The 26,436-nt window shown below is 43.3% G+C and overlaps 1 protein-coding gene across 9 annotated transcripts in view; it reads right to left on the reverse strand.

Moving 5' to 3' along the window:
- LOC119257877 (IQCJ-SCHIP1 readthrough transcript protein) overlaps window positions 1-26,436 on the reverse strand; it is a 657,554-nt gene that overhangs the window by 23,057 nt on the left and 608,061 nt on the right. For 7 of the 9 annotated variants that reach the window (XM_054700971.1, XM_054700970.1, XM_054700972.1 and 4 more), the window contains one exon: window positions 2,404-2,522. In XM_054700971.1, the coding sequence (XP_054556946.1) occupies window positions 2,404-2,522 (119 nt within the window). Of the gene's footprint in view, window positions 1-2,403; window positions 2,523-13,816; window positions 14,095-25,161; window positions 25,438-26,436 lie in introns of those variants that run through there. The other 2 variants (XM_037526212.2, XM_037526211.2) reach the window with 2 other exon arrangements.

Here is a 26,436-nt window from a genome sequence, read left to right on the forward strand (position 1 = left end):
GCTCCCCACTTTGGCTTTGGTGAATTCTCTCACCCTCCTGCGCTTCTAACTGTACCCAGTGCTTGTATAATAAATCTTAAAAAAAAATATATATATCCCTAACCAATTTTGGTTTGTATGCTAGGTATACAAGGATTACTCAATATTTTTGAAATATTCATTCATTAATAGTTAATGGAAAAAAATCATATAATCATCTCAACAGATACAGACAAAGCATGTGATAAAGTTAAATACTCATGATAATTACTTGTAAATTATGAAAAAGGAAACACTATTAATTTCATAGAGAGAAACATTTAAGAAAACATAAAACTAACATCATCTTAAATGGGGGAAACATTAGAAGTGATCCATTTAATATAAGAAATGAGCTAAGGATTCCAAATACTACCATTTTTAATCCTAATGTGCTTGCCTACTTACCTAGTGCAATAAAATAAAGAAAGAAACCAGAAGCCCGAGGACTGGAAAGGAATAAATGAAGCTGCTGTTTTTTTTATAGATGATATTTGTTTAAAAATCCCAAAGAAACTATAGACTTTATTAGAAATAAAGGAGAGATGTAGCAGAACAGTAATAACAAAGTGACTAAGCAAAGATTAATAAAGAAGGTTGTTTTTCTGTTTACAAGCAGCAAACAACAAAGCATTATCAAAGAGAATTTAAGATGACAGAATATCAAGAATAAAAAAAGACATAGAATACCTCTAAATGGAAAATTACAAAATTTTATTAGGAAATATTAAATTAGAACTAAACAGAGGGGGAAAAGGCCATATTCATGGATTAAAATGAATGAATGGATAAATGGGTTAACACTATGAAAATATAATTCTTCCCTAAATTAATCTGTAGATCCAAATCAATACCAGTCAAAATTCCAAGGAGGTATTTTGCTGAATTTGATGATTTAAAATGTATCTAAATGTATTTTTAAAATTATTTATCGATGAATTTAAAATATATTTAAAATGTATACAGAATAAAAAAAGCCAGAACAGGCAGTGTACTTGTGAAGTGAGAACTTGCCTGGGTAGAAAGCAGGGTTTGACTTTGAAGCTTTGGTAAGTCAGACTGTTATGGTACAGGTGCAGGGATAGGAAATGAATAAATAGAAGGGAATTCACGTATAGTACATAAGAAGTGCCTGTCAGATCAGTGACCAAGAGTGGGATTGTTGAATAAATATGATGGAAAAATGGCCACGTACATGGAAAAAGATGAGATTGGCCTTCTCTATAGCAACCCCAGAAACTAACTCCAGTTGAATACAGAATTTTAAAGAAAGCCAATACTTTTTCTTATGTTTAATTCTTTTTAAAAGGATTTATTTATTTATGTGTACAAGAGCTGGGGTAAAGGCCAGAGATGCAGGGGGGTGAGGATTCACCAGAGACAGAGCGGGGAACAGAACAGGCAGACTGACTGAAATGCTCTGCTGAGGAGAGCAGTGGGCAAGAAGGGAGAGGTCTGCTGCGCCATGTGGGTTGCTCCCTGGCCAGCAGGGGATCGAACTCATGCTGCAGAGGCTGTGGATTTCTTCATGGTGCGGTGCTTAATCCCTTGTGCCACCAGGGAGGCCCCAAAAGGGCAATCCTTTTAACTCTTGCTAAGTCTGCAGATTGCCTAGGACCTCACTAATCAAAGTTATGGCCAATTGACAGGCAGCAAGGACATCAGCTGGGAGATTGTTAGAAGTGCAGAATCTTGAGGCCCACGTGGGCCTACAGAATCAGAACTAGCATTTCAACAAAATCCCCAGATGATTCATATGCACATTAAAATTTGAGAAGCTCTGGTCTATGCCCTGTTTTCTAGATAAAATTATAATTTTTCATACATTTTTATTGGAATTAGAAACTATGCAAACGACCAATTATATCCTGAAATAAATGATGATAAATGAGCAATGAGACTCTGAAATTAATTAGGATAGGGAAACAAACACCTGGAAGACAGCTTAAGCACAGTTTAATAAACACCCCTGATTAAGCAGGAATTACATTTCCCAGTTCCCCCTATTTACTGCAGTGGAATATACCAGAGGGTGATGCTGATGCTTTTGGGGCTGCTTCAGGGGCCACCTGTGCTGTGCCACGCTACTCTAATCATCAGCCACATAGCTTAAGTATGGCCTGATTCCCCAGTCAAAAATCAGTATTGTGTCTAGCAAAAAAATTCAATCTAGAAATCTGATCAAGTGGCTGGGCAAGTGAGCCAAAAAACTGAAAAACTAAAACCTGAAAAACAGACTCAATAGACAGGTGGGGAGGGATACCCAAATAAATGCAGTAGACCATGGGAAAAAATACGCAAGGATTGAAAGGCTATCTTTTATTAAACACAGATGACAAAATCCATTAGGTACATATCAGGAAATCAACTCAGAAGAGCACTCACCGAGAGGAAAGACTTGGTTTCCCGCTTTTGCTACAGCTTGTATAAATTCCTGGGCCATCATCAAAGAAGCTTCCAAGCGCCAACTTCTGTCGGATAGATTCTCTCTCATTTTTCTGTGCCTAAAATTACAAGAAAATAAAAAATGCTGATCAGCAGACAGACACCTCACCACCATAGGCAGCTTAACCACTAAGTTTCTTAGAACTGTAACATTAGATTAAAAATAAACATGCCACAGCACAAGGGCATCTGTATGAAGAGCAGAAGCTAAACCAGACCCTCCTGGTTCCACCTCCAAGAGCAATTTCGATTCTTCAGTGCCCTCTGTGATCACTGGGTCTAGGAAATTGCCATGGTGGAACAAAATGATTTCACCAGGAAGGACCTAGGTTATTTGGTACTGTAATCTTTCGTCTTCTTAGCTGCTAGCTATGCTAATAAAGTCCTGGAGGGCAAACACTTGGCCCTAAATTTAATTGCTTTTGTTCCAAATGTCTTTCCCTTCCTTATTTTGTCCCTTTGGCCAGCCATCTTTATGGAAAGCACATCAAAGCATTCATCCAACATGCACCAAAGCTCTGAGGTGGTAGCTCCCCCACCCCCAACCTGGGGCTACCAGAGCAGGATGGACAGACAGCCCTGACTCCCTAGGTTTACAATCTTAATGGGGTCTGCTGCTTCTCTTCAAGAGTTATCCAGATCTCACCGGGTTTAGGATGTGGGAAACCCTAACACAGGATCTGAATAGCTGGAGAATTCCAGTTGGGCCCATCTGTTTCATATATTGAAGGGAGTGAGGGTGGTGTGCTGAAAGGGATTGGTAAACAACATGACTGTGATAATTTGGATCTGTTTACAACACTTGGCTTCCCATCAAAGTCCCATAAAAACTCACTATGCTGAACCTTTAAACTCTTCAAGCAACAGGAGAGAAGATTAAACATGATTTCCTTAGTCAAAAATAAAACAACTACAAAAACAAACACAATGAGTTAGTTATCCCTGGGTGCAAATGCAACTTTGGTGTTCTGCTCCGTGAGATGATGAAGGCTGGGAGGGGCACCATTTTATGTTCTGAGACTCTGCTGAGAAATTACATTACAAACCCAGGACACAGGATTGAGGGGACAGCTGAAGGCACCCCTTCTGTCTCCCAGTGGGAGGCTGTGGGTGCTGCAGCAACACCTGGAAGTAGACATGAAAGCGGAGACTTCCGAGGAGCCTACGTGTCACAGGCCTGTGGGAAGGTAAGTAGATGCAAGGCTTCCTTTCATTCCAAGTGAAGGGTGGCACCTAACAGGTTCAGCTTGCTCCATCTAACACTGCAGTCCCTTAGTCACATGTAGCTATATATGTTTAAATTTAAAAGTAATTAATAAAAATTAAAATCCAGTTCTCAGTCACACTGGCTACATTGCAAGAGCTTTGCAGCCACAGGTAGGCAGTGGATATGGCACCAGACAAAGCAGAGCAAAACATTCACAGCACAGGGCCACTAAGACAGGGCTTACAGCTGCCAGCTGAATAGGCACCGCGGAATCTGCTGTAGTCTTTAAGATAATGTTCCCATCGCTTCTTGGCCTTCTGTGTAAATCAAGTGTAAGATACACACCACCAGGATCCACCTCCACCTGTTGGGTTTCAATAGGTTTGAGAGCTTCCCATTTAAGGAAGCTCATCTCTATTCTCCTTGTGTCTAAAAATTGTTAGATATAGGCATTCTCTCAACTTTGACACAATGATGCTATCAATCCGTGTACCCTCCTACCTTCCTAACTATCCATTAACCATCCAGCTATGATTCCATTCATTCATCCATCTGTCCCCCATTTTTGGCATGCACCCATGGAACTAATACACTACAAGTTATGGAGTGTGTGCTCATGTGCAATACAACCACAAAGTGAAAAACTGCTTTTATTCAGTGATAGAGGTGAAACTGATTGCATATTATTTACTGGGCTTGCATAGCACTGAATCCTGAGAAAGGAACCTTCAGGTGGTAAAGGGAAGTAAGCACTTGCAATTGTGCTGCTGGGAACTCAGATTAAAGCAGTCAACCCTTCCAAATATACAGGGTTGGGGCTTGTGATGATCCTGCCAAAATAGCACCATCTTGATATATCTTCATTTAAAACAAATTCATTTCAAAATCCCCAAATCTGCCAGGCAGATTAAGTGCATTCAGTGAATGTATTTCTCAATCCATATAACAGACAAAGGAGATTCTCACCCAATATGTCCTATAGTCACAAAACTGTTGCGTGCAACTGAACGTCCACATATAAAATCAGCAGATGTCAATGTAAGCGTTAATGACTAAAGTCCAACAATATATGGTATCCAATGGTCTGAAAAAGGATTCACTGAAGGAAAACACCCGCTCCAGGTGTGACTGTGCAAAGCCTTGAGTCCATGTCTATCTTGCCTGATTTGCTGATACACTAAAGCTGTAGATAATTGAGAAGGCCTCACAGCAATTCTATTTGCATTAATTACTATTCTTTGCACCCAAATATGTCATTGACAGTTCAGAGAAGATTGCTGTATAATGTACAAGCTTCCTCCTTCCCCCTTTTCCTCCCTCTTCCTCTGGATCCACTGAATAAATCAAAAAAAGTATGGTAACTACAAACACCATCCATAATCGATCACTTAGATGTGGATCAGTGGTGATGTGTTGGTATAGTTCTTCCTAGTTTTTCATCTTATGTGTGTACTTTTTTTCTTTTTATGAAACCAAACCTCGGAATTACTTATTCCTGCCTTTTAAATTTTTTTTATGATGGTCTGTGAGTTTGAAAATTTTATATTAAGACCTTTTGAGTTTTAACATGTGTTATGTAGTTAAGTCAGTATTGCTTCATGTTACTGTTTCAAAGGCTTTGTGCTCAGAAAGCCCATGCAGTCCAGAGATAAAGCTTCATACTTGATGTTGGAGGATTAAAGAAGAACTGATGTAAATTGCTTAACAGCAGTACCTGACTGATGATGTCAATCTGCAGTCAAGGGCAGCTGTCACAGTTAACCCTCAGCAATTCCTGCCTTGACAATGCGGGTGGTCAGAGGTTGCCTTACTGTTCTGAGAGAGCCTGGAGGCCAAGCCCATTCTGTCCAGGGCCAGCTCTGTCTGCCTTCCACCTTACTCTTCCACATGGACAGTGAGGTCCAGGCAAATAATGGCAGACACCATGTTGGGGATCCAAAACAAAATGTCGTGATCTACTTCTTTCCTGGGGTAGATGTGATAAATTCTCAGAAATGGAGAAAATACTGGGCTGCAGTAACATGGAACGCCAATACACACAAGTGTCTTCTCATAAGTGGTGTGGACAGTTCTGCTCTGGCTTCTTTTGAACAATTACGATTCCTAAAATTTCTAAAAACAATGACTGAATTGACTAACAGAAAAATGGGCTTTCTCTTAAAGTGTGACCATTGGAACCTAATTTCCTTTTCCACATGTCAAAAGTGTGTGTCATTTCAAAATTCTTCAGTTGTCTAAGGGGAACTTAGTTGGCTAAGAGAGTTGCCACCTGTCTACCTGCAGGGGAATTGTATCCTCCAATTCTCTTAAAGTCCTGGATGCCCCAGGGCAAGGAGGGTGAAGGGACATGAGGGAGGGGATGAATGGACTCAGATCCACACTGTGCTGATGGCGGGCAGAGCCATGTCCTCTCCTGAGAAAGCCCTGGAAATGCCCTCGGAAAACAAAGTCAAACCTCTAAAATTGACAGTGCTAGCAAAAAGCAGAAGGGCAACTAACAACCAGCAGCTCATCACCTGCTTTTTATTTACTCTAATTGCTTTCCTCTGAATTACTCCACCCTTTTTAATTTTTTTTTTATTTTTACTCCTACCTTTAAAAAATTTCTTGTGTTGGTGAATCCCCTGCTGCTACCTCCCTGTGCTGGGCAGGTGAGAGTCCATGACTTTTGAGGGACCATGTGACCACATTCTAGAACACGGACCACCAAACACACCATGCTCTGCCTTTCCCACCACACAACATTCTGCTCAGTTCTCAAATCTGACAAATATTCTGAGCGGGCAGAGAGCGCCCAAATCCAAATCTAGTGTATCCCCAAGTTCTTTCCAAACTTTCTTTTGGATGAGGGGTGTCCCCATCTAAGAGACCGTTCCCAGTCCTCTCCACAGGCCTTGCCTCCACCCCTGGACCCCCCTCACCCAGCCAGCAGCATGGTGACATCTCTGGTCTCAGAAGCAGGGGCCACCTTGCCTTTCACATGCTAATCTGCACATAAATTGACTTATCAGAAAATTGGGTATTTCTCCATTTCTAAAATGCATATAATTGACCAACTGTATTTTTGTGGGAGCAGCTGTGGGGCCACTAGAATTCTCAGGGATACACTCGGGGAAATGACATCCTAAACCAAAACTTAAAGCCAGCTGGTGCTCAGGACCCTCAAACAGCTGCTTCCCCTGACTCCTGACAGGGGGTGGAGGGAACCCAAGTAGCAGGAGAGGCCCGCTGGCAAGAGGAGGGGCTCCTTCAACTCCCAGAGGAGTCGTCTATTTAAAGAAGCACCAATTAATGAGAATGGCACGGCGGGGCAGTGGAGTAGATGCAGAGGTAAGCTTTGGAGCAGCAATAATCGGGCCTGGATGGGACTCAGTTATGCGGAAGGGGAAAGAGAAGAAAGAAAAACATTTTCTGCTTCCATCTCCTCCCCCACTGATCTCCTGCTCCTCCCAGCTTTATCTGGTTCTTACTTTTACCTGTTCACCAAGGGAACTGAAATCACTCTTACTATTAAATAGGCTTGGTTTAGGGGCCTCCCCGTGGCGCAGTGGTTGAGCGCTGAGCTGCGAAGCTGCCCACAGCCCCTGCAGTGCTGGTTTGATCCCCGGCCACCTGGCGAGGGTCCCACATGGCTCACAGACCCCTGTCCCACATGGCTCACAGACCCCTCCTGCCACCCGCTGCTCCCCTCAGCAGTGTATTTCGTCGGTCTGCCAGTTCTGTTCCCCGCTCTGGCTCTGGCTCTGGCTCTGGTGAATTCTCTCACCCTCCCGCGCTTCTGACTGTACCCAGTGCTTGTATAAATAAATAAATAAATAAATCTTGAAAAAAAATAGGCTTGGTTTAAAAGGTCCACTGCCCCAGGACTCATCATGGGCAGTATGCTCCCAACACCCTCCTTTCTGCATTACTCAGGGCTTCACACACTCCAGGTGCATGAGAGTCACCTGTGGGTCTGGTTAAGTAGAGGACTGGGATTCACAGGCAGGCTGAGGTCTCCCTAAGAGGCCCCCAGAGGCTCAAGGGGTTAGACAGCTCAAGGAGGCCCCCCTAAGTTGAAGATGCTTTGTGGGCTTAAAAGCTCTTTCTCCTTCCACATGGGGTGTGAACAGGCCTCAGGAAGTGCTTATTAAAAAGCAATGAAGCAACACTTTCCAGCCACAGGAATAGGAAAGAAGGTGCCACTGAGGAGAAATTTCCTGAGGGAGGGTGCAGGTTATTCCAGAAGCTGAAGAACATCCTGGTCCCCCTGGTCCCTGAAGGAAGGCAGGATGCCCAGAGGCTCCCATGCCCCTGTTTACTGAGAGAAGTGCACCAGCTGCCACACCCACACTGAGAGGCCCTTTCTTTAGCATATGTTTCTAAAGCCAGTAGTTCTTCAATTTGATTATGCAGGAGAATCAACTGGAGAGCTTGTGGAAAGAAGCTATTTTTCAATTTAGGTAGTCTGGGCAGGGCTGAGAAAGTGCATTTCTCGCAAGATCCCAGATGAACCAGGCTCCTGGTTCAGACACAGAACCAGGCCTTCCACAGTGGACAGATCAATCAGCTAAATGAAACAAACTTGGCTCTTTAATGGAGCACAAATCTGTTGCATGCTGCATGTCCCGGCTCTGGATCCACGTGGATTTCATTTGTACTCTCTGGCCACTGCCCAGGCCTTGCAGGAAGCCTGTTTTGAAGCAATTAGCAATCCCTTGCCTCAGTGCAGTCTATTGCCTAGTGATATCCGGCATCATCACCATTAGCAGCAACCACCAGGGAGCTGGGATGGGCTCTGGAGCTCCTGGTGGAAAGCATTCTTCCTAAGGAAAGAGGAGTCACTCTTGTTTCTCTCCCCAGCTTGTAAAAAAGGCTTTAGTCTAAGTTTTATAGGCAGTTCTCCTTGGTGGGGGCCAAGTCTTTCAAACGTGAGCAACTGGAAGTCCAGGACTTATTTATTCATTAGGCAAATTTTATTAGTTGTCACTAACACAAGCATACGGATGTGTTTTGTAATTATTTTCTCACCATAACTGCCATGGCTTTGTTATAAGATTGATATAGGAAAGCAACATTATGTAACCAGGCAGGTTATTTCGTTCTTGCATCTTATTTTATCCACTTAGAAGAGTGGAAATATGAGTTAAGTTGCTAGTAGCTTGCTGTTGGTTGTTGCCCAAACACTCTTTTTAGTTTGTATTTGATGTTTTTTCCATTTCAAACATGTAACCGAAAAGGTCCAGAAAGGTGATGATGAGACACCAAATACAGATACCCTGAAATGCTGTCACATCTCTTATCTTTGCCTCCTTGCACAGATCTGCCTAAACAAATTCCCCAGACGACATGTCAGCCCAGGTCGTTGGGCAGTATTGAGGCCTGGGTCTGGCTTGACCAGTGGCAGAACTCACAGGAGAGCTGCCAAGTCCAGAAGGGCCGCCAAGGAGAAGGACTCTGGGGTCCAGTGACACCTGTTTTCTTTTTACTGGAGAGCTGGCCAACTTTAAAAGTGCTGGGATGCCTGTCCAGGGGGTGGGCAATGAATGCCTGAGGATGGTTGTACCCACAGACTGCATGTGCACTGTGTTACAGGGAGGGGATTTAAGCAGAAGCAGGTAGACACAGTGCTGCTGTGCACTGTCCCCAATACCCCAATTCTCAATTATCATGAAAGACTTGAGTTGTTTAACAAACGACTAGGGCTGAAGATCAGTAGTCATTTACTGGTCGAGTGGAAATCTGGGAGGTCAATGTGGGAGCCACAGAGGTGGCCACAGCAGTAGAAGCATTTCAACATTAAATCCCACAGTGGGAATGACATGTTTTTTCTTCCACATGTGTAGCACATCTCATCCAAACAAACTGCTGGGGCGTCAGGCTCTCTTAGAACTTCGCCCACAGAGCTCGACACAGGGTGGTGTTATCCAGGGATTCTATTTTTATCAGGTGCCATTTCAGGAGTCTGTGAAACCACCCCAGCTGTTCACTATCACCGTTGGAACATAGCCGCCTCACACCTACTGCAGGGCTATGAAACAGCTGAACTTCAGTCAACCTCCAAGAAGCAGGGGTCCCAACCTTAAGATCTGGAAGAGCCGCCACAGGTGTGGGGCCAGAAAGATGTGCAGGGGGTTGTAACAGTGATTTGGAGTCAAGAAGACCCAAGTTATCATCCAACTATCACACTTAGTGCAAGTTACTGAAACTTCAAGCCCTACTTTCCTTTTCTGATAAAAGATAATGAAACTGATCTTTGAGGTTGTTTTAAGGATTAAATGCAATACTATATAGAAAGCACAGGCACTGGATCGGGCCCAGAATAAGTGGCAGCAGCTAATATAGAAGAAGGGATGGGTAAGTCAGTGAGAAGGATGGGGAGACAGCAGCAATGTCCAAAACAGGCAAACCCATAATGGTTGCGGGGTTGTGGGGAGATTGGGAATAACTGCCAATGGAATCGGGGTTTCCTTTCGGGAGAGATGAAAATATTATGAAATTAGATGGCAGTGATTCACACAACTGAATGAGAATATTAAAAACCATCAAAGTGTATACTGTAACAGTGAATTTTGTGGTATGAGAATTATCTCAATAAAACAAAATAAAAATACAACTTATATCTGGAAAATCTACTTCCCTGAAACAGCCTGTTCCCAGACTGCTGGCTAATAAGGCAGGTCAATGGGTGAAATTATGAAAATAACCCTGAACTAGGAGCCAAGAGCTGCATATCCACAATGTCCAAGATGAACCATGCCAATTCCTCCCATGAAGGAAGGGAGACCCTGGCTGGAGGCAGGAGAGACTGTCCCTGGGTGGCTGAGGTGGGACAGGCTCCAGGGCTCAGTGATGTATCAGAGTTCTCCAGGCGCTTTAAGCCTTTACAGATGGAAGACGTGAGGTTAATGGGGGTGACCAAGGCTTTTCCTTCGTAATCGTGGGGGGCGGGCGGGCTCCTGTCTACAGTGGCAGCTGGCACTCTGTTCCTGTTTATTGCAGTTTATCGCAAGCAGTCATTTCCATTCACCTTTAAAACGCACAAGGCGCAGCTGTGGCTTCACTTTAAATATTGTTCCTTCCAGCCTTTTAATTTTTCACGGGCGCCTCCCTATCTTTCACCATAATTGGATGCACAACACTGGAGACAGCCCCTGGGGGACAAAGCAGCTCTCCCAGCATCCACTGCAGGCCTGTCCATCCTGATTCTGGGGAAATGGCCTGTCGCAGCAGAAGGCACACAGCTCCCTGCCTAGGACAGCTAGGGGCTGGTCTTTGGTCTATTCTAGGCAGGATCTTCTTGGTTTCCTTGCTTCCCTATGGGTGAAGCTGATGTTCCAGGCCTGAGATGTCACAGGCTACACCCGCTGCCCAAGTTGCTCTCAGAATGTTTCTCCAGACAACAATTCCAGGCAGCTTACTTTGTGTGGCATGTGCACCTCTGTGTCAGGGGTGTAAGCTCCTTGAGGGGAAGCCAGGGCTCCTGCTGTGGTCCCGGCCAGCACACAACGCCAGGAACCAGCAGGGCACTTGGTGATCAATGGCTAAAGGAGTCAGGACAGTGGACACATGTGTGTGCCACCATGGTCCTGGGGACAGGTGAGTGTGGGTCGCACTCGGAAGACTGCTCCGAGACTCGGAAGCTGCTCTGAGCAAGGCAGGCAGCAGTGGGTGAATGCACACTCCCTGGGTTCTGCCAAGCTGCAGTCCTTCCTAAGCACTAAGATCTGCTTTCTGTTGGTGAAGTTTTACATCATCCCTGAATAAACCAGAGGTCCTTACAAAACATTGCTCTTACCATCAGGACCTCCCTCAGGAAAAGCAGCAGATGGCATACATGCATGCTCTTCCTTCCTCCCTGGAATCTAATTTTAGTCTCCGGGAAGTGACCTTTCCCCTGAAGGCCATTTGCCTGACTCTGAAACGACCTTGTAAAATAATCCCTAGGCACGTAGGATAGATTAGTGCAACTTGCAAGGAAATTCTATGGTACCGAGGCAGAGATATACCGATTTTCTGTTAATGACAATGAATTTCAAGGTGAAAGGAAGTGACGTAAGAAATTATTAAAACTTTTTCTTTCATTTTATTATTTACAAATATCGTTTTGCATGCATGTTTATGATAGGTAATATATTTGTCAGTATATATGTGTACAACTTATGAATCAAATATAGGCATGGGCTCGAATACATTTTACCTATACAAGGTCCAGAAAGCCTGTGAACCACTGCTTGATGTCATCGAATTAAATTATCTACTTAGCCAACCAAACAGAAACAACATTAGAGGAAAAAAATATGTTAAAAAGAATATTCTAATTAGGAAAAGTGATTTTTAGGCTAGGCAGCTCTTCTTTACATTTTAAAGAAAGTATAGGTTGCCCTATCTCATTAGATGTTCTTAATAAAATCATTGTGGTGTTTTTATCGCACGAAGAAGCCTTCATAACCACCAAGACAGGCATAAATTTGAAAGCACTCTGCCTGAGAAAGGTAGTTAAAAAGCTGAAGCGACAAGAGAACGCCCCTATGTTGAGAGCCTAACGGGAGACACCGAGCATCTCACACAGGAGAAGCTTCATCTCCTGGTCTTTTGGAACAACCCTCCAGGTACTTTGTCCCTGAAGCAGCACGTGTTGTTCTGCTGCCTTAGTTGATAAGGATTATACAAGCGACTCTGTTTTGCTGGGGGTGGCGTTTGGAAGCTACTTGAGCCTGCGTGTTTGTGGCTTCGCTGGGTGCTGTATCGGGTTGCGCCTACCAATGCTCACTCCTTCCTGGCATCTGCGCTCCTGCTCCGTTTCTAAGTCAGGTGAAACTCCAGTGGCCATTACGTTATTGTTATTGCATTAGCAATGGAATGCACTTTTTCCCTAAGTGCAACTGAAGTACACTTTTCTATCTGAGAAACAGCTTGACAAAGAAAGCCGTGAGGGGTGGCCTGGCCCACAGCACCTGCACTTGTCTTGCAGGGCTGGGGAGGGAGCGCCTGCTTGCCAGGGAGTCCCAGCCTCTCTGGCACAGCCGTGTCCACAGGAGGGGACAGCTGAGAAGGGAGGGCTTTAGCCTCTGAGCATGTCCCACCCTGGGTGTGCGTTCCCTTCTTGGGGCGCACAAGGGACAAAGCAGTGTGGGTTATTTGAGCCTGATTTACATATTTAAGTTTTAACTTCTGGAGAAAGCACATCAACTATGGTGAACTACTCTAAGAAAGTGCATACTTAAAACATCTACACTCAGCCATGTTTTACACTATTACCCCTAAGATCCATCGTGATGGAAGCTTCTTTAACCATCTTTAACCCCAAGGTAAAGGCTGGTATCCACATAAGAAAGTTAGGAACAGTTTGATCAACTTAAAAATTTAGCAGCAAGTTTTACTGCTCTAGGTGGTGTATTAACTTATAGTAACTATGCCTCTGAGGGAAAAGAGGTCGTGCTCTCCAGGTCTGTGAAGGAAGAGCCCTTATTTTTCACGCTGTGCTGTGACCTACCCTTGACTTATGGAAAATAATAAGGGGGAAGGACACAGTGTGTGTTTAGCCTTCTGTAGACAGACAACCACACACCGTTCGTTTAGTTTTATGACCTCACCCATATAACTAAAGCCTTTTTTACTTGGGCCTGTTATTACCAGACAATTACCATACAAAAATTGCCAAAAATACATTTACTGACTTTCAAAAGAAAAAGCAAGCAAAGAAACTGCCAATGTCCTATCAATTTAAAAAGCCCCAAACTTCTTAGTGAAATTTTGTATTTTTCATCATTAAAAACGTCAAACTTAGTAAGATAGGTTAAACTTTTTTGTAATCATGCATTGTAGACAAATTGTCAACCTATCGATAATTAAAAAAAAATTACTCCTTTACATGAAAAGCCTGCCTTGCAATTTAAATGCATAGTGGCATTTTTTTTTCAACTTCAGAACAACAACATGCATATTCCCGCTACAGCTACTATATATTAATGCGAATGTAAACTGGAAAGAACAGAAAGACCTCTCCTAGCTCAATGCACTCAATTCTGTGCATTTAGCTTTCTTGAATATATTATGGCAATGGCCACTGAGTGTGGAATTTGGCCACTCCTCAAGGGTGCTCTTTCTCCCAGTTAGAAAAATGGTCTAATTGTTTACAAACAAAAGAGCTCTCCCCCCACTTACCTTTTTATAATTCCCCTCCATATCCAATGGGGATTCTTGCCTGATGATGTCATCCATTCCATCACTGTCCAAATTCATCCTTTAAGTCTTTAGAATTTCACTGAAAAATAACCTCCCATGAATTCTGAAAGGCTGATGTGCCAACTGCCCAGTGCCCTGGCTACTGCTCATGCCGGCATGCAAGGCAGGGAAGGCTGTGCCTGGCCAAGCATGTCCTGGCCCCTTGTCCCGGGGACACTGCCCCGCCCAGCTGCCCTGGCTCTGGCTCGGCGGCTGCCTGTCTCTGAGGTTCATCTGCCTGACACTGCAGCCTTCCCACCCACTCCCCACTATGTCACCTCCCCCTCACAATCCTGCCTGGGTCCCGTCCACCTTTCCTGCTCTCAGTTCAAGGCTGAGTGTGGACAGGAGCTTTATGAGGCTCCAGCTCTTTCACTCCACCAGGGTGGGGTGTGGGGGGATAAAAATAGATGTAAGGACCCAGGCTGGCAGGCTGCACGAGGACTCAAAGCCCTGGTATCCCATAACAAAATGAAAACAGTATAATTTAAAGGTTGATCTGAAAGACAGAAGTTTGCTTTTTTTTTTTCCTCCCCTCTTTTTTTCTCATACCAATCATTTCTTACAATCAGATGTGAAGTCTCAACTCCTGGTAGAAGCCCCAGCACAAGGCTGAAATTCACTCCCAGCACAGAGGAGGGCCCCTCTGCCCCCACCGGCGCTTTGTTCTATTAATATAGGCAAGAAAAAAGGACCCATCAACTTTTCTTTAAATTCAGCCAGTGGCGGACTTTTTTACAAAAGAGAACCTTCTTTTCCGCTGCTCTCTCTCCCCTTTTCCCAGGCCTTTTGGTTTTGTTGACTGCTCCCATACACAGAAGGAAAAGCCCACAGCTGGAGGATGTTTTGGTACAAGAAGCAGACAAACAGAAATAACCCACAAACACATGCTTGCTGACATCAAGTCACTACTGCTACGAACCAAAAAACATGCCCACTATTTATTAAAAATAAAATTAAAAAAAAGGTGGTGTTGGCAGGAGAAATGAGCCAGAGAAGAATTCAAAGGCCAAGTAAGTCTCCTGTAGCAGCACCATCTTATACTCTGACAAACTTGGCGAGAGAGCAGCAAATATATTAGTCAGTACATTCTCCAATACAAATTCTGGACAAACCCATGACTGCCAAGAATAGGATTCTGAAGCCAACTTGCCTCTCATTTGGGCATTTGAATCTCTGCCCACATGCTCACCTTCAGTTGTCCACTTTTTGCTCTGTACAAGTGATTTTGAAACTTCAATTTGTGGAAGATTTGTGACCTAAATGTCTCAGTATAGTTTCCTGTGGCCCTACTTCTATAAAGCAAACACTGTCCTCTGCAACCACTGGCCCTAATCCAACCTCACTTCCACCCACTTCCCTCAGGATCATGCCTGCACTTGGACAGAGGCTCTCTCAGAGAACCCCTAGTCTCCCTCCTCACCAGGACCCTCACCCTACACACAGGCTGTATCTCATGACCACACTGAGGCAGGACACTCCCTGGAGAGACTCCTCTAGTTTCCTCCCCACCCCCCATGACACCTAAAGGAGCATCCCACTACTTATTGCAGAAGCCAGGACATCTCCGACATGCTAAGTAAGCGCTGGGGTTAAAATGAAGGCCACTGCGCATGCTAGAGAAGGGGAGTTAAAGGGAAGGATGCCTGCATGTTACAACATGGCATATATTAACAGAAAAACAGTTATGCTTTATCCTGGGTTGCTATGTGCCAAGCACTTCATGCTGGCCTCTTACCCATCTTTAATCCTTCACAGTAACCCTCTGGAGCAGTTACTACTATCAATTGCACTTTAGGTTGAATGAGAGCTCCGTGAGCTTAAGTAACTGGTTGTAGCTCGTCAACAGTCAGGCAGAACTTGAACCTGGGCCCTGCTTCTGTAGCCCACACTGTAAGTGTGCATGCTCCATTGCCTCCCACTGGCCATCTTAGTAAGGAAAAACTGCACATAATAAAGTAATCAAGCATAGCTTTTAAAAATTAGGGTTTAATACAGAGAGAACCCTGGAAGCACTCTTATACAATGTGCTGTGATGTTTTGTAAATGTATTGCTGCCCCACAATGAGATCTCAAGAAATGAAGTAAAAGACCCTTCTTAATGGTCAGGCTCTACCAAGTTAAGTGAATTTCCCTTTCTTGTTTACCATAGGGTTTTTTTGTTTTTTGTTTTTTAGCATCAAATAGGTTTCTTTCCAACAGTTGTTATGGTTTCCAGCCTTTTCAAAGGAGGGAGGGATTTCTGCTAATTCATCTTATTTTCCCCACAGCGTCTTGACACTGCCTTACACATGTTAAATGCACAGGGAGAAGCTTGAATATTCATGATGAATAAATACATGACTAGAAACGTATATGTCACTTAAATGCTATCCATGGGAGGAATCATGAAGAGTTCACTTAACACTTTTCAATGGAAAACTTCTGCAGAATCCACATGTATTCCAAAAGTAACAATAGGTCTGCTCTGGATGAAGGCAGGGGTAACCGACAATTTCATGAATTTCAGTCTCTTCCCTAGGTCAGCATCCTAGCCCGCTAGGCAATCTATGATCAAGAACTAACAGGGATGAAATTTTAAAATTTGGAGATAACAAGTATGATACATAAAAATATAAGCCTAATTACTAACATCTTTTTACTTTAATATTAACTGACTTAAATATACAGTTAAAATGACTGAAGTCTCATTATGAATGACTCATATATATAAATTCAAATGAATATATAAGATAATAATATATTGATTATACCCATACATATATATGCAGACACACATACATTACTAACATATGATCTTCAAAATCCAAGACATTACCTTTCCAGACAAATAACAACAACAAGGATTAGAACTAAGAGAGGACAAAAGACCGCTCCCCATCTCATCCTCCTACCCCCATTCTCTTGTCATAAGGGGCTCTCTCTAATGAACACTATATAGAGACGGGTGAAAGACTCTCTTGTCACATGAATACAGCGCTCACAGGAGACCGCGGCTGGAGTTCACTTAACACTCTTCTCAGCAAGAGCTCAGCTCACAGGCTCAGGTCCAGTTGCCTCACATTGCTTTCTAGATGGACTGTCGGCTTCAAGTAGTTGATCTTTTCCTATCACATAGACAGATCTTTGATTTTTCTAGAGCTTTGCTACTCAGTGTTCTCTGACCAGAGTATCCTCACTGTCTGGGAGCTAACTGGCCCTGTATAGTCTAGGTTCTAAACCCAGACTCACTGCATCATGAAGTGCCTTTTAAAAAGAGCTTTAGGATTTTTGAATGCACCTTAAATTTCTGAAGCACAGCCCCGCCCCACCCCCAGACCTTGAAAAAAATTAATTATAAGCCATTCTTCTTTTTCAGATCATATTTTCTGGCATGTTGGTAAGATCCTCACTTCAGATATTTGGGATCAAACAGTGTCATTTCATTTTCAAATGAATAGAAAAAAAGGGAAAAAAGCACCTCAGAAGAGGTGAGTGAGATGTTTGGAAGCAAATAAGGAGATCACAGCTGCTAGGTTATTCCTTCAGAGAATATTCTCCGGTTTCCACCCTTCTTGCTTGTTGAAGTGAATTGTGCAGGCATAATAAGGGCCTGGTACTTTTTCTCAGGAAATGACACGTGCCACTTTCAGTCCCTGAGGTTGAAAGGCCTCTCCCCATCCTCTTGCCCTGAAATTCAAGGATGTGAATGGACAGTTTCAGCCTCTGACAAGCTGTGATCTTGAACTGCAAGCATACCGGTCACGTGAGCTAATGCTTTTAGATGATCATTATCGGCCGCTACTGGAAATTATTGACTTTGAGAACACTGCCCACATTACTGGGAAATCACTTTTGCATTATCACCGATGAAAATTCAAGTTCATCCTGCTTAACCCCTTCGGTCTCCACTGCCTTCCCTTCAGCCTCAACACCCCTAGTCCATGTGCTATCCAAACTGAGACCTGACTTAAGACTCTCTTCAAATAAATTTTTTTCTGTGCAAAGTTCATCTGTATTTGGTTTGCTTTTCAATGAAAATATTCTGAAAGCTAGATAAGCCATGAGAGTTTTTAGGCGCTTTTTAACGGGACTTTTCAGTGGCAATTAACAGTGTGGGATGCAGGAGGTGGAAGTGTTGAGAACAGACAGAGAACCAATTTTTTTTTGTATCCCAGAAGCCCGAGGACCACAGATGGAAACCTTTTTATCCAACTGAAAACCCAAAAACAAGAAACTAGCATGGTCACTGAGATGTCATAGCGTTATTTCAGGGCAGGGATGGGCTTAAGTAATAATAAATCCCCTTATGTTTTCTGTGTTCTCAATGCCTCTCCCCAGTTATGGTTCATCTATGCTTATAGTCACTGGGGCTTTCTGATGGTTGTTTTCTGCTGAATTCAAGCAGTTTTGTCCAAGTACTTTCAGGAAGCTGATGCTTCTACAAAACACATTGGGGATATGAAATCACAGAGATTTTACTGCCCCCTGGTAGAGATGATATAAATAAATAATGAGTTATGGCTCTATTGTGACATGGCTCTATTAATGTATGGTGCTTCTTACGTGAAATTGTGATTAGTTACCTGAGACCAAGTGTGGGTGGGTGGGGGTTCTCTGCAATAATCCTTGGCTGCAGTGATAAGTATATCATCTTCCCCCATCACTACCCCCTTTCTAGAACATAAATACTAGATGTCTAGCGTAAATATGTGTTGCATATTTATTTCTTAAAAACACTTAATATTCTTGCCTCCCTGGTGGTGAAAGGGGTTAAGTCTCAGCGCTATCAAGCTATCGCCAGCCACTGCAGCATGAGTTTGATCCCTGGCCAGGGAGCTACCCACATGGTGCAGGAGACCTCTCCTGTCTTGCCCACTGCTCCCCTCAGCAGTGTATTTCAGTAGATCCACATGTTCTGCTCCCTACTGTGTGTCTCTGGTGAATCCTCTCACCCTTTGCACCTCTGACCTACACCCCAATTCATGTATGCATAAATAAAATAAAAATAAATCTTAAAAAAAAAATACTGATATTCGTACCATAGTATTTGAGGCCCTCAGAACTACTTTAATAGGAATGAGGTGCTCATCCTGAATCAGGTCCATATAAAGCCCTGTTGAGATGATATTTTTTAAATCTGGGTACTTATCTCTGTAATTCAGTTTCTAGTAAAACATACACATTAGATCTTCAGATTCTTGGCTAAAAACAAGTGCAATGGATTTGCATTCAGAATTATCTTCTTAACTTTAAAGGTGATACATTGATTACCACCTCTTCAGCAAAACAAGCAAACCAGGCCAATACTCTAAGCAACTAACTCAAAACAATGAAGACAAAGAATCCTTCAGCAATATTACCTATGGGAAAATTATTTTTCCCCAATCAAAAAAAAATCCTATAGAACAAGACAAAATTGTTCATTGAACTTACATTGAAAAGCCTGTCATATAAAATATTTTGAAATTCCCTTTTCCATTAAGTCAATGTATTTTTCCCTGCTGTGGATGCAACCGGGCTGAAATTGGACAGAATCTTAAATGAACTCAAATTTGATACCTTGTTTTCTCATTCACAGGAAGGATTAGGAAATGAGCTTCTCATCTGGCATGGTGTCAACAGGGATGGGAGAGATTTCCTTTCCTTTGTTAACCATTAAGTAACCCACTAGAATCAGGACTGGCTACTGATGCCTTCTCCAGCAAGATTTTAAAGCTATCTTGATGTGCTATTTATATCATTTGAGACCACAAGAGGGTATCTTGTATTTTATGTGTTGGATAGGATACTTGAATTGGGCTGAAACATTGTTTTTTTAAAGATTTATTTATGCATACAAGAACTGGGGTACAGGCCAGAGGTGTGGGGGGCAGGTGAGAGGATTCACCAGAGAGAGAGTGGGGAACAGAACAGGCAGACTGACTGAAATACACTGCTGAGGGGAGCAGTGGGTGAGCCAGGAGAGGTCTGCTGCACCATGTGGGCAGCTCCCTGGCCAGGGATCGAACTCGTGCTGCAGAGGCTGCGGGTAGCTTCACTGTGCTGTGCTTAACCCCTTGTGCCACCAGGGAGGCTCTGGGCTGAAACATTTGCCCAAGAAAAATTTGGTTTTTAGGAGGCAATAAAACTATCCCTTTGGGAAAAAGATTTGTTAAAACTTTGCAAAATTCAGTATATTAAAAGAGGTGGTTTGGGGATGAACACTTGTCTCAACTGACCACAGGTATTTTGAAAAAGTGCTAGAGGCTAGACCATGAGGTTCACCTGGAGCAAACTTCCTGGATGAGAAGTGGGTGTGGAGGTATGAATGTTCTGAAGATGTTATCATTGAAAAGGTTGGGGTATCAAAGGACACAGAAACATCAATTCCAAAGAACACTTGCACCCCTATGTTTATAGTAGCACTATTTACAATAGCTAAGCTTTGGAAACAGCCCAAATGCCCAAAAATAGATGACTGGATCAAGAAGATGTGGTACATATATACCATGGAATATTACTCAGCATTCAAAAAAGATAAACACATGCAATTTGCAGCAACATGGATGGAGCTGGAAGGGATCATGCTCAGCGAAATAAGCCAAAAAGAAAAAGAAAAATACCGGATGGTCTCACTCATAGCAGGAATCTAGAAAACTTAAATAAGGGATCAGGAAAATGAATAACTATAAGAAAGTGAAAATCAAAATCAACAAAAAACTATGAACCAGAGACACTTTTTGGGGGGTGGGGGCCGGGAGGGGAGGGATTGGGGTCAGAATGGGGCATGTGCAGTTGTATGGGGGAATATAAAAATAAAATTTATTATTAAAAATAAATAAATAAATAAATAAATAAATAAAGAAAAGGTTGGGGTATCATTCATTCTGTTCCTTGCACTGTTCCGCCATTTTGGCACACAGGATGTTTGAAATGCTTTCAAGCCTGGTACACGGACTGGTGGGTCCACTTCCCCAAGGTGTAACACAGAGACCTGAGCTGCTTTCTGGCATTATTGTGGGATTCTATGTCCGGTGACTCAGAACAGCACCAAAGTCAGAAGAAGCAATTCAGTGCGCTGAATACATGCTCATGTGTGGGCAGGAAATGAAAATAAGACCCTTGTGTCAAGAAATCTGTTGTCTAATGGGGGAGATAGACATATATATATATAACTCGCTGGGAATAGGTTTGGTAAAACCAAAGTACAAGAAGGAGAAACGTTGATGGGGGACGAGAGGGGACCTTTTCTGAAGGAAGTGGCACTGAGCCTTGAAAGCTGCATGGCTTGTCCCGGGTAGAAGCAGGGGGTGTGGGGGTGGAAGAGAAGGAACAGATGGCTGTGTGGGCAGGCATGGGGTTCAGAGGGAGGAGAGCTTCTGCTTGGTTCAGGTCACGGCCAGGGTTCTGATGCCACACAAGGACCTGGAACTTATCAGAAGGAAAACAGGGGAGCTTTCAGATTTTTATCCTTTCTTCCATCCAAGTATGTGCTTGTGTTCGTGCTCCTGAGGGAGGAAAAAGGTCAGTCATTCACACTCCATTTTCCCCTTTGCATGTCTCCATCCCATCGTAGGTAGAAGGTGAGGGAGGAGGGGCGCTCAGGTGAGGTGATGGTAAAGGAATTCGAACAATAGAAAGAAAGGGATGAAAACACATCATTGTTTTTATGTACACATTTATCCCAAAAACCAACTGCAGGGAAGGAGGAGAAAATATTTGGGAGCTTTTAAGCAAAATGGACCCTTAGACCCAAACTTGTGCTTTCAGGTTAACAGCATTTCAAAAGCTTTCTATCAGAAACCGGTTAGAATTTGACCTCTTGAAGGCTGCCAGGCCTGAAGCTGTGGCATGGTTCTTTCCTGAAGAGATTGGCTTCCTCCCAAGACTGGAAAATGGAGGTTGATAGCTCTCTTCTTAACACGGCTACAACTGGAAAGGACAGCTCTCACCTCAGTAAGCTTCACTAATGTAAATCCCAGGAGGGAGAAAAGTACTGATGTCCAAATACCTTTAAAAACAAAACCACCACGGAAATTCTGCCTGAGAATTTCTCTCTGATCATGGAGATTATGGACATCCAAACACTTCAAGCAGAGGCCTTCAAACCTCTTAGTAGCAGTGAAACCCTATTTTTCAAAACCACCACTTCTTCCTAAAAGTAATCCATGACAGCCAATTTCACCTCTATATATTAGCAACAGGTACTGGGAAATGGTTACAGATGGCCTGCTTTACACCCTCCAGGAGCTCCCAAGTGCTCCAGAAGGAGGCTCAGTCACAGTAATGGGCATGTTTGTGTAGAAAGGAGGCCTATGGCAGGGCCTCTCTATGCTCACGCCAAGATGCTAACTAGGAACAGTCCGACTTCACAGATGTGCAAAGTGTTGAGAGAGAAAGAGTGCTCTGACTGAAAGACAATGAAAACAGTGAAGGTTAATGGTGGGGTGGGGAGATAGGAGGTAGGGCTGACAGTTATCCCAGGGGTTATCAAACAGGAGAAGCCAGGATGCTGTAGCATGTTTTCCATTCCTTTTTCCCCTTATCAATTGTATACACAGTGGGCATATCCATCCATATTAGTCAAGGGCTTTTTCTAAATGCTGGGAAAGCAGATGGGTGCAAATTAAAATTTCCTGTCCTCATGGAGCTTACATGGAGTGAGGGACAGAAAAAAGTAAAGAATTAGTCTGATAGACATGTAAGAGAAATATTGGGGTATAATTGGGGAGCTGAAAGGTGACACAGTCAGCCCAGAGAAGGCTCCCCAAGAAGGTGATAATGATCATGGACCTGATGAAAGTGGAGAGTAAGCCCTGGGGGTTATTGCAGAAAAATTACAGGACTCCCTGTTGAATTTGAATTTCAGATAAACAATGGATACTTTCAGTGTACGCATATCCCTAATGGTATAGGGGGTTCTAGGGAGACACATGCCAGGCATCAGGATGGCTAGGGCAGGGTCAGGTGTTGGGTGGGGAGTGGCTGATGTGAGGTCTGTGGGTCAGGGAGGACTAGGCTTTTACTCAGAGAATTTTGAGATGGGTTTTCAAAAGATCATTCTGAATACTATGCTGAAACTAGACCACAGAAGAGGGACAAGGTCAGGAGGAAGATGGGAGGAGGCCATTACTGCTGGAGATGGTGATGATAACAGCAGTAATAATAGTATACATCTACACATATGCCCTAAATCATGCATATTTGGGGGGGGATGGCACCTGAAGCTTCATTCACATTAAGAAGCCTTGGTATATATTCATAAGGAAAGGAATTAGTTCTACAAATAAATTCTATTTACTGACCAAATATACTAACCCAAGGAATTTGCTTTAGCCAATGCTTTGCTTTATCATCCTTAAAAAATAAATGCCTGCCTGCATGTATGTATGTATGTGTGAAGGAAAAAACCCTTATTAAAAAGGGGGGAGGGATGTTTCTAGAAAACATCAGGTATCACCAGTGATGATGACATCAAGCCAAGGACTTAGAGAAACCACCTTTTCTGAATCTACTGTGTGTGCTACCAGCGGGGCTCTAAAATGAAGGTTTGTAAGTGGGATTAGGTCTTGGCTTCAAGATGAATGTTTTGGTTTTGTGGAGTTATGAATAAAAGGAGAGTATTTCAAAAGAACAACACAGGAAAGGAGTTCTTCTATACAACCCCATGGAGAGGTAGAATCTATTGACCATAATTATCTGCCACACACCTAATTTTATTGTGAAAATAAGAGGTAACTCCTTCAAAACTATTAGATGCAAACGACAGTATTGTATATTGTAGTTCACACAGAATAAAATCAATTTGTCTTCCTCTCTTCAGAAGGCTAATAAAATCCTTCCTCCCAGATGAAATTGCTGATATCTGACCAATTTTTGACCTATAAAAACAGTGATTTCATGTTCAACCTAATGACTAGATAGGGAATAATCTTAGAGTAGTTTGCCTTCCAAAAATTTAATTTTGCCTCTCTGCAAAGAGAAGAAAAATGGTTATAATTATTAGAGTCATTTAACCACCTGGAGCCAAGCCGAAGTAGGTTAGTTTCTCCACAGACGTTTGGTATTCTCTACTCCTGAACTCTGGGAGTGAAGTTTTATTGTTTCCTTGGCATCCTGACCCCTTTCTCATGAAAAGAATTCCTGCGGCACAAGTCTCAATATTTAGGATCCGTGAACCTAAATGTACTATACAATGAAAATGCTATAGAAGAAGCCTACAACGACAAGATTCCAATGATTCCAGAGAAAAAAGTGTGGCTATTTCATACAGGCTCACTTTACCCAGCTGAGAAGTACCCTTTTGTGCGATGGCCGCTGCTGCCTGCCTGCACTCATCACCCTGAGAAATCTGACCTCTGAGAAACAGGTGCTGTGGCAGGTAGCCTATCTCACACTGGAAAAGGCTTTGTTAAGTCAGAGAAGTGGTCACATAGAGCCTCTAAACTCCACCACTGAGTGATCCCCCCGTGTTGACACTACAGGACTTGGGTTAGTCCTGCCTGGCTGCTGCAAAGGGCAATTTCTCTGAGAATACCGTGCTGTCTGTTTACAAGGAGATACCTTCAACGTTCCTCCATGTCACAGGAAGGAGTTACTAACACTTAAGCGCTGGCCTTTTGAAATTATCTGTGTGCTTAATTCAAACCCCCAGCAATTTACACATAGATGTTACATATTATTAAACATTTTCTACTCAGAGTACTGTTTTTTTAATGAATGCTAGCACTTGAATTCCTATTTACTAACCATTTTAAACAACACACTAGTAAAAATAAGTTCAGCAAGGCATGCAAGTACAACTTGAAATGTCAAGTGCATCCTGATTTTTGAAAATTTCTCAGATCAATTCCTACTTCCTACTTACATAATTTCCTTAAAGATAAACCTAAAAACTGAATGTGAAGCAACTCACATCTTATGCAATGAGCAAAAATCATATTTTTTGATCTTATCTATGTAAATTCTGGCCAGGCATTTTTCCTCTGAAGCCCATAAAATTCAATTACAGTTCAAAGCAGTTCCTCTTATTTGCACAGACACACAGAATGTGCAAAGCCCAGATCACCACAGTGGATTCCACAGACGCTTTAAAGGCCAAGGAAGCGGTGTTTTCTGCCCCATTACTCCCCAGAAAACCTAATTACAATTCAGATACTGTATGCAATGAAGGCCAGGAGTGGAGGATGACAAAATCCGTTGAAAATCCGAATGAGGCAACCTGCTGCTTTGCAAGGGGAAGGCCTCTTCTCCCGAAGGATGTCGGCCTCCCAACAGCTCAATGCTACCTGGTGAGCACCTTCACCATCAGTTTTAAATCCTACCTGGTACGAGCAGTTCTCCTGATGCACCATCTCAGAACATCCTAGGGCGGGGGCCCCGCAGCAGGACCGCTCAGCGAGACTGCGCCGGGAGGGCGCGGAGCACCCACGGCGGGGCGCGCACTGGAGGCAGTGCCCGCGGGTGGAAATGCGCACTGAAGGCAGGGCCCGACCGTGGGGAAGACGCACTCGAGGCAGGGCCCGCGGGTGGAAATGCGCACGGGAGGCAGGGCCGGCAGATGGAAATGGATGCTGCGCGCTTGCCGCCCTGCGCAGTGGCACCGCCTGTGCCGGGGGCGCGCAGCGAGCTGCTCCCGAACCAGGCGAGGCTCCAAACATGGAGTGGGGCCGGGCGGGGGAGGGCGCCCATCACCGGCACAATCAGCCAATTATATTGTAGCACAAAGGGAAGGCTCAGGCTGGGGCTGGTGTGACCTTCTGGTGCTTTATGAAGGCAGTTAACTGATGTGGAAACATTCTCCATCTCATTAAAGGGAAAGGCCAGGGAGGGAGCGGAGAGGGACAGTCACACATCGGCACAGCAGTTGAACATTTCTAACCTCGGTGTCCTCCTGCCTGCCCACAGATGCCAGGATGGGCTTTATAAAAGACAGGCCTGAAGGATCATTGCAGAACTTTTGACATGCCAAAGGGGCAACAATCTGTTCTGAATATTGACACCAACAGGGGGTTTCTGTGTAGTTTTGGAAGTGTTTGTCATCTTTATAACTAAAAGAAGGGCCTTTGTTTTTTTTGAAGAACATTATTTTGTAATTCTTCAGATACATACTTATTTTTGGCTCAGTGGCTTTTTAAGTCAATAGAAATAAAATAATTATTCCTATAATTTTTAGGGAAAGCTTACTAAAGTACTAAAAGTAAGCATAATTCATTCATTCCATGAAAATGAAACTAAACTACAAGGTTTTTGGGAAAGTAAGTCTACTTATTGCTGTGACTTGTTAGTGTAGCAGTGTGATGACTAAAATCAGACGATTCTACCAGAAATTGTACAGGGAAGAATTCTGGGCTAGCAGATAGTAATCAAAGGAAATACAAGTTGGAGTGGGGTGGATCAATTTAGGAGGTGCTTCAGTGCTGTTCTTGGATTTGAGGATGTTTAAAAGGAACAATTAGGCCTGCAAATATTTGAAGCTAATTTAATGAAATTAAGAAAAAGTTAAGGAAAAAAACCACAGTAAAACAAAATTTCCTTATCACTATTCCATAATTGCCACAGGCAATTCACCTTGTTTTATAATAGAATAGCCCCAGCAC

The sequence above is a fragment of the Talpa occidentalis genome, unplaced genomic scaffold (genome assembly GCF_014898055.3).
Source record: "Talpa occidentalis isolate TD23 unplaced genomic scaffold, MPIMG_talOcc4v2.1 talOcc4.4, whole genome shotgun sequence".
NCBI lineage: Eukaryota > Metazoa > Chordata > Mammalia > Eulipotyphla > Talpidae > Talpa > Talpa occidentalis.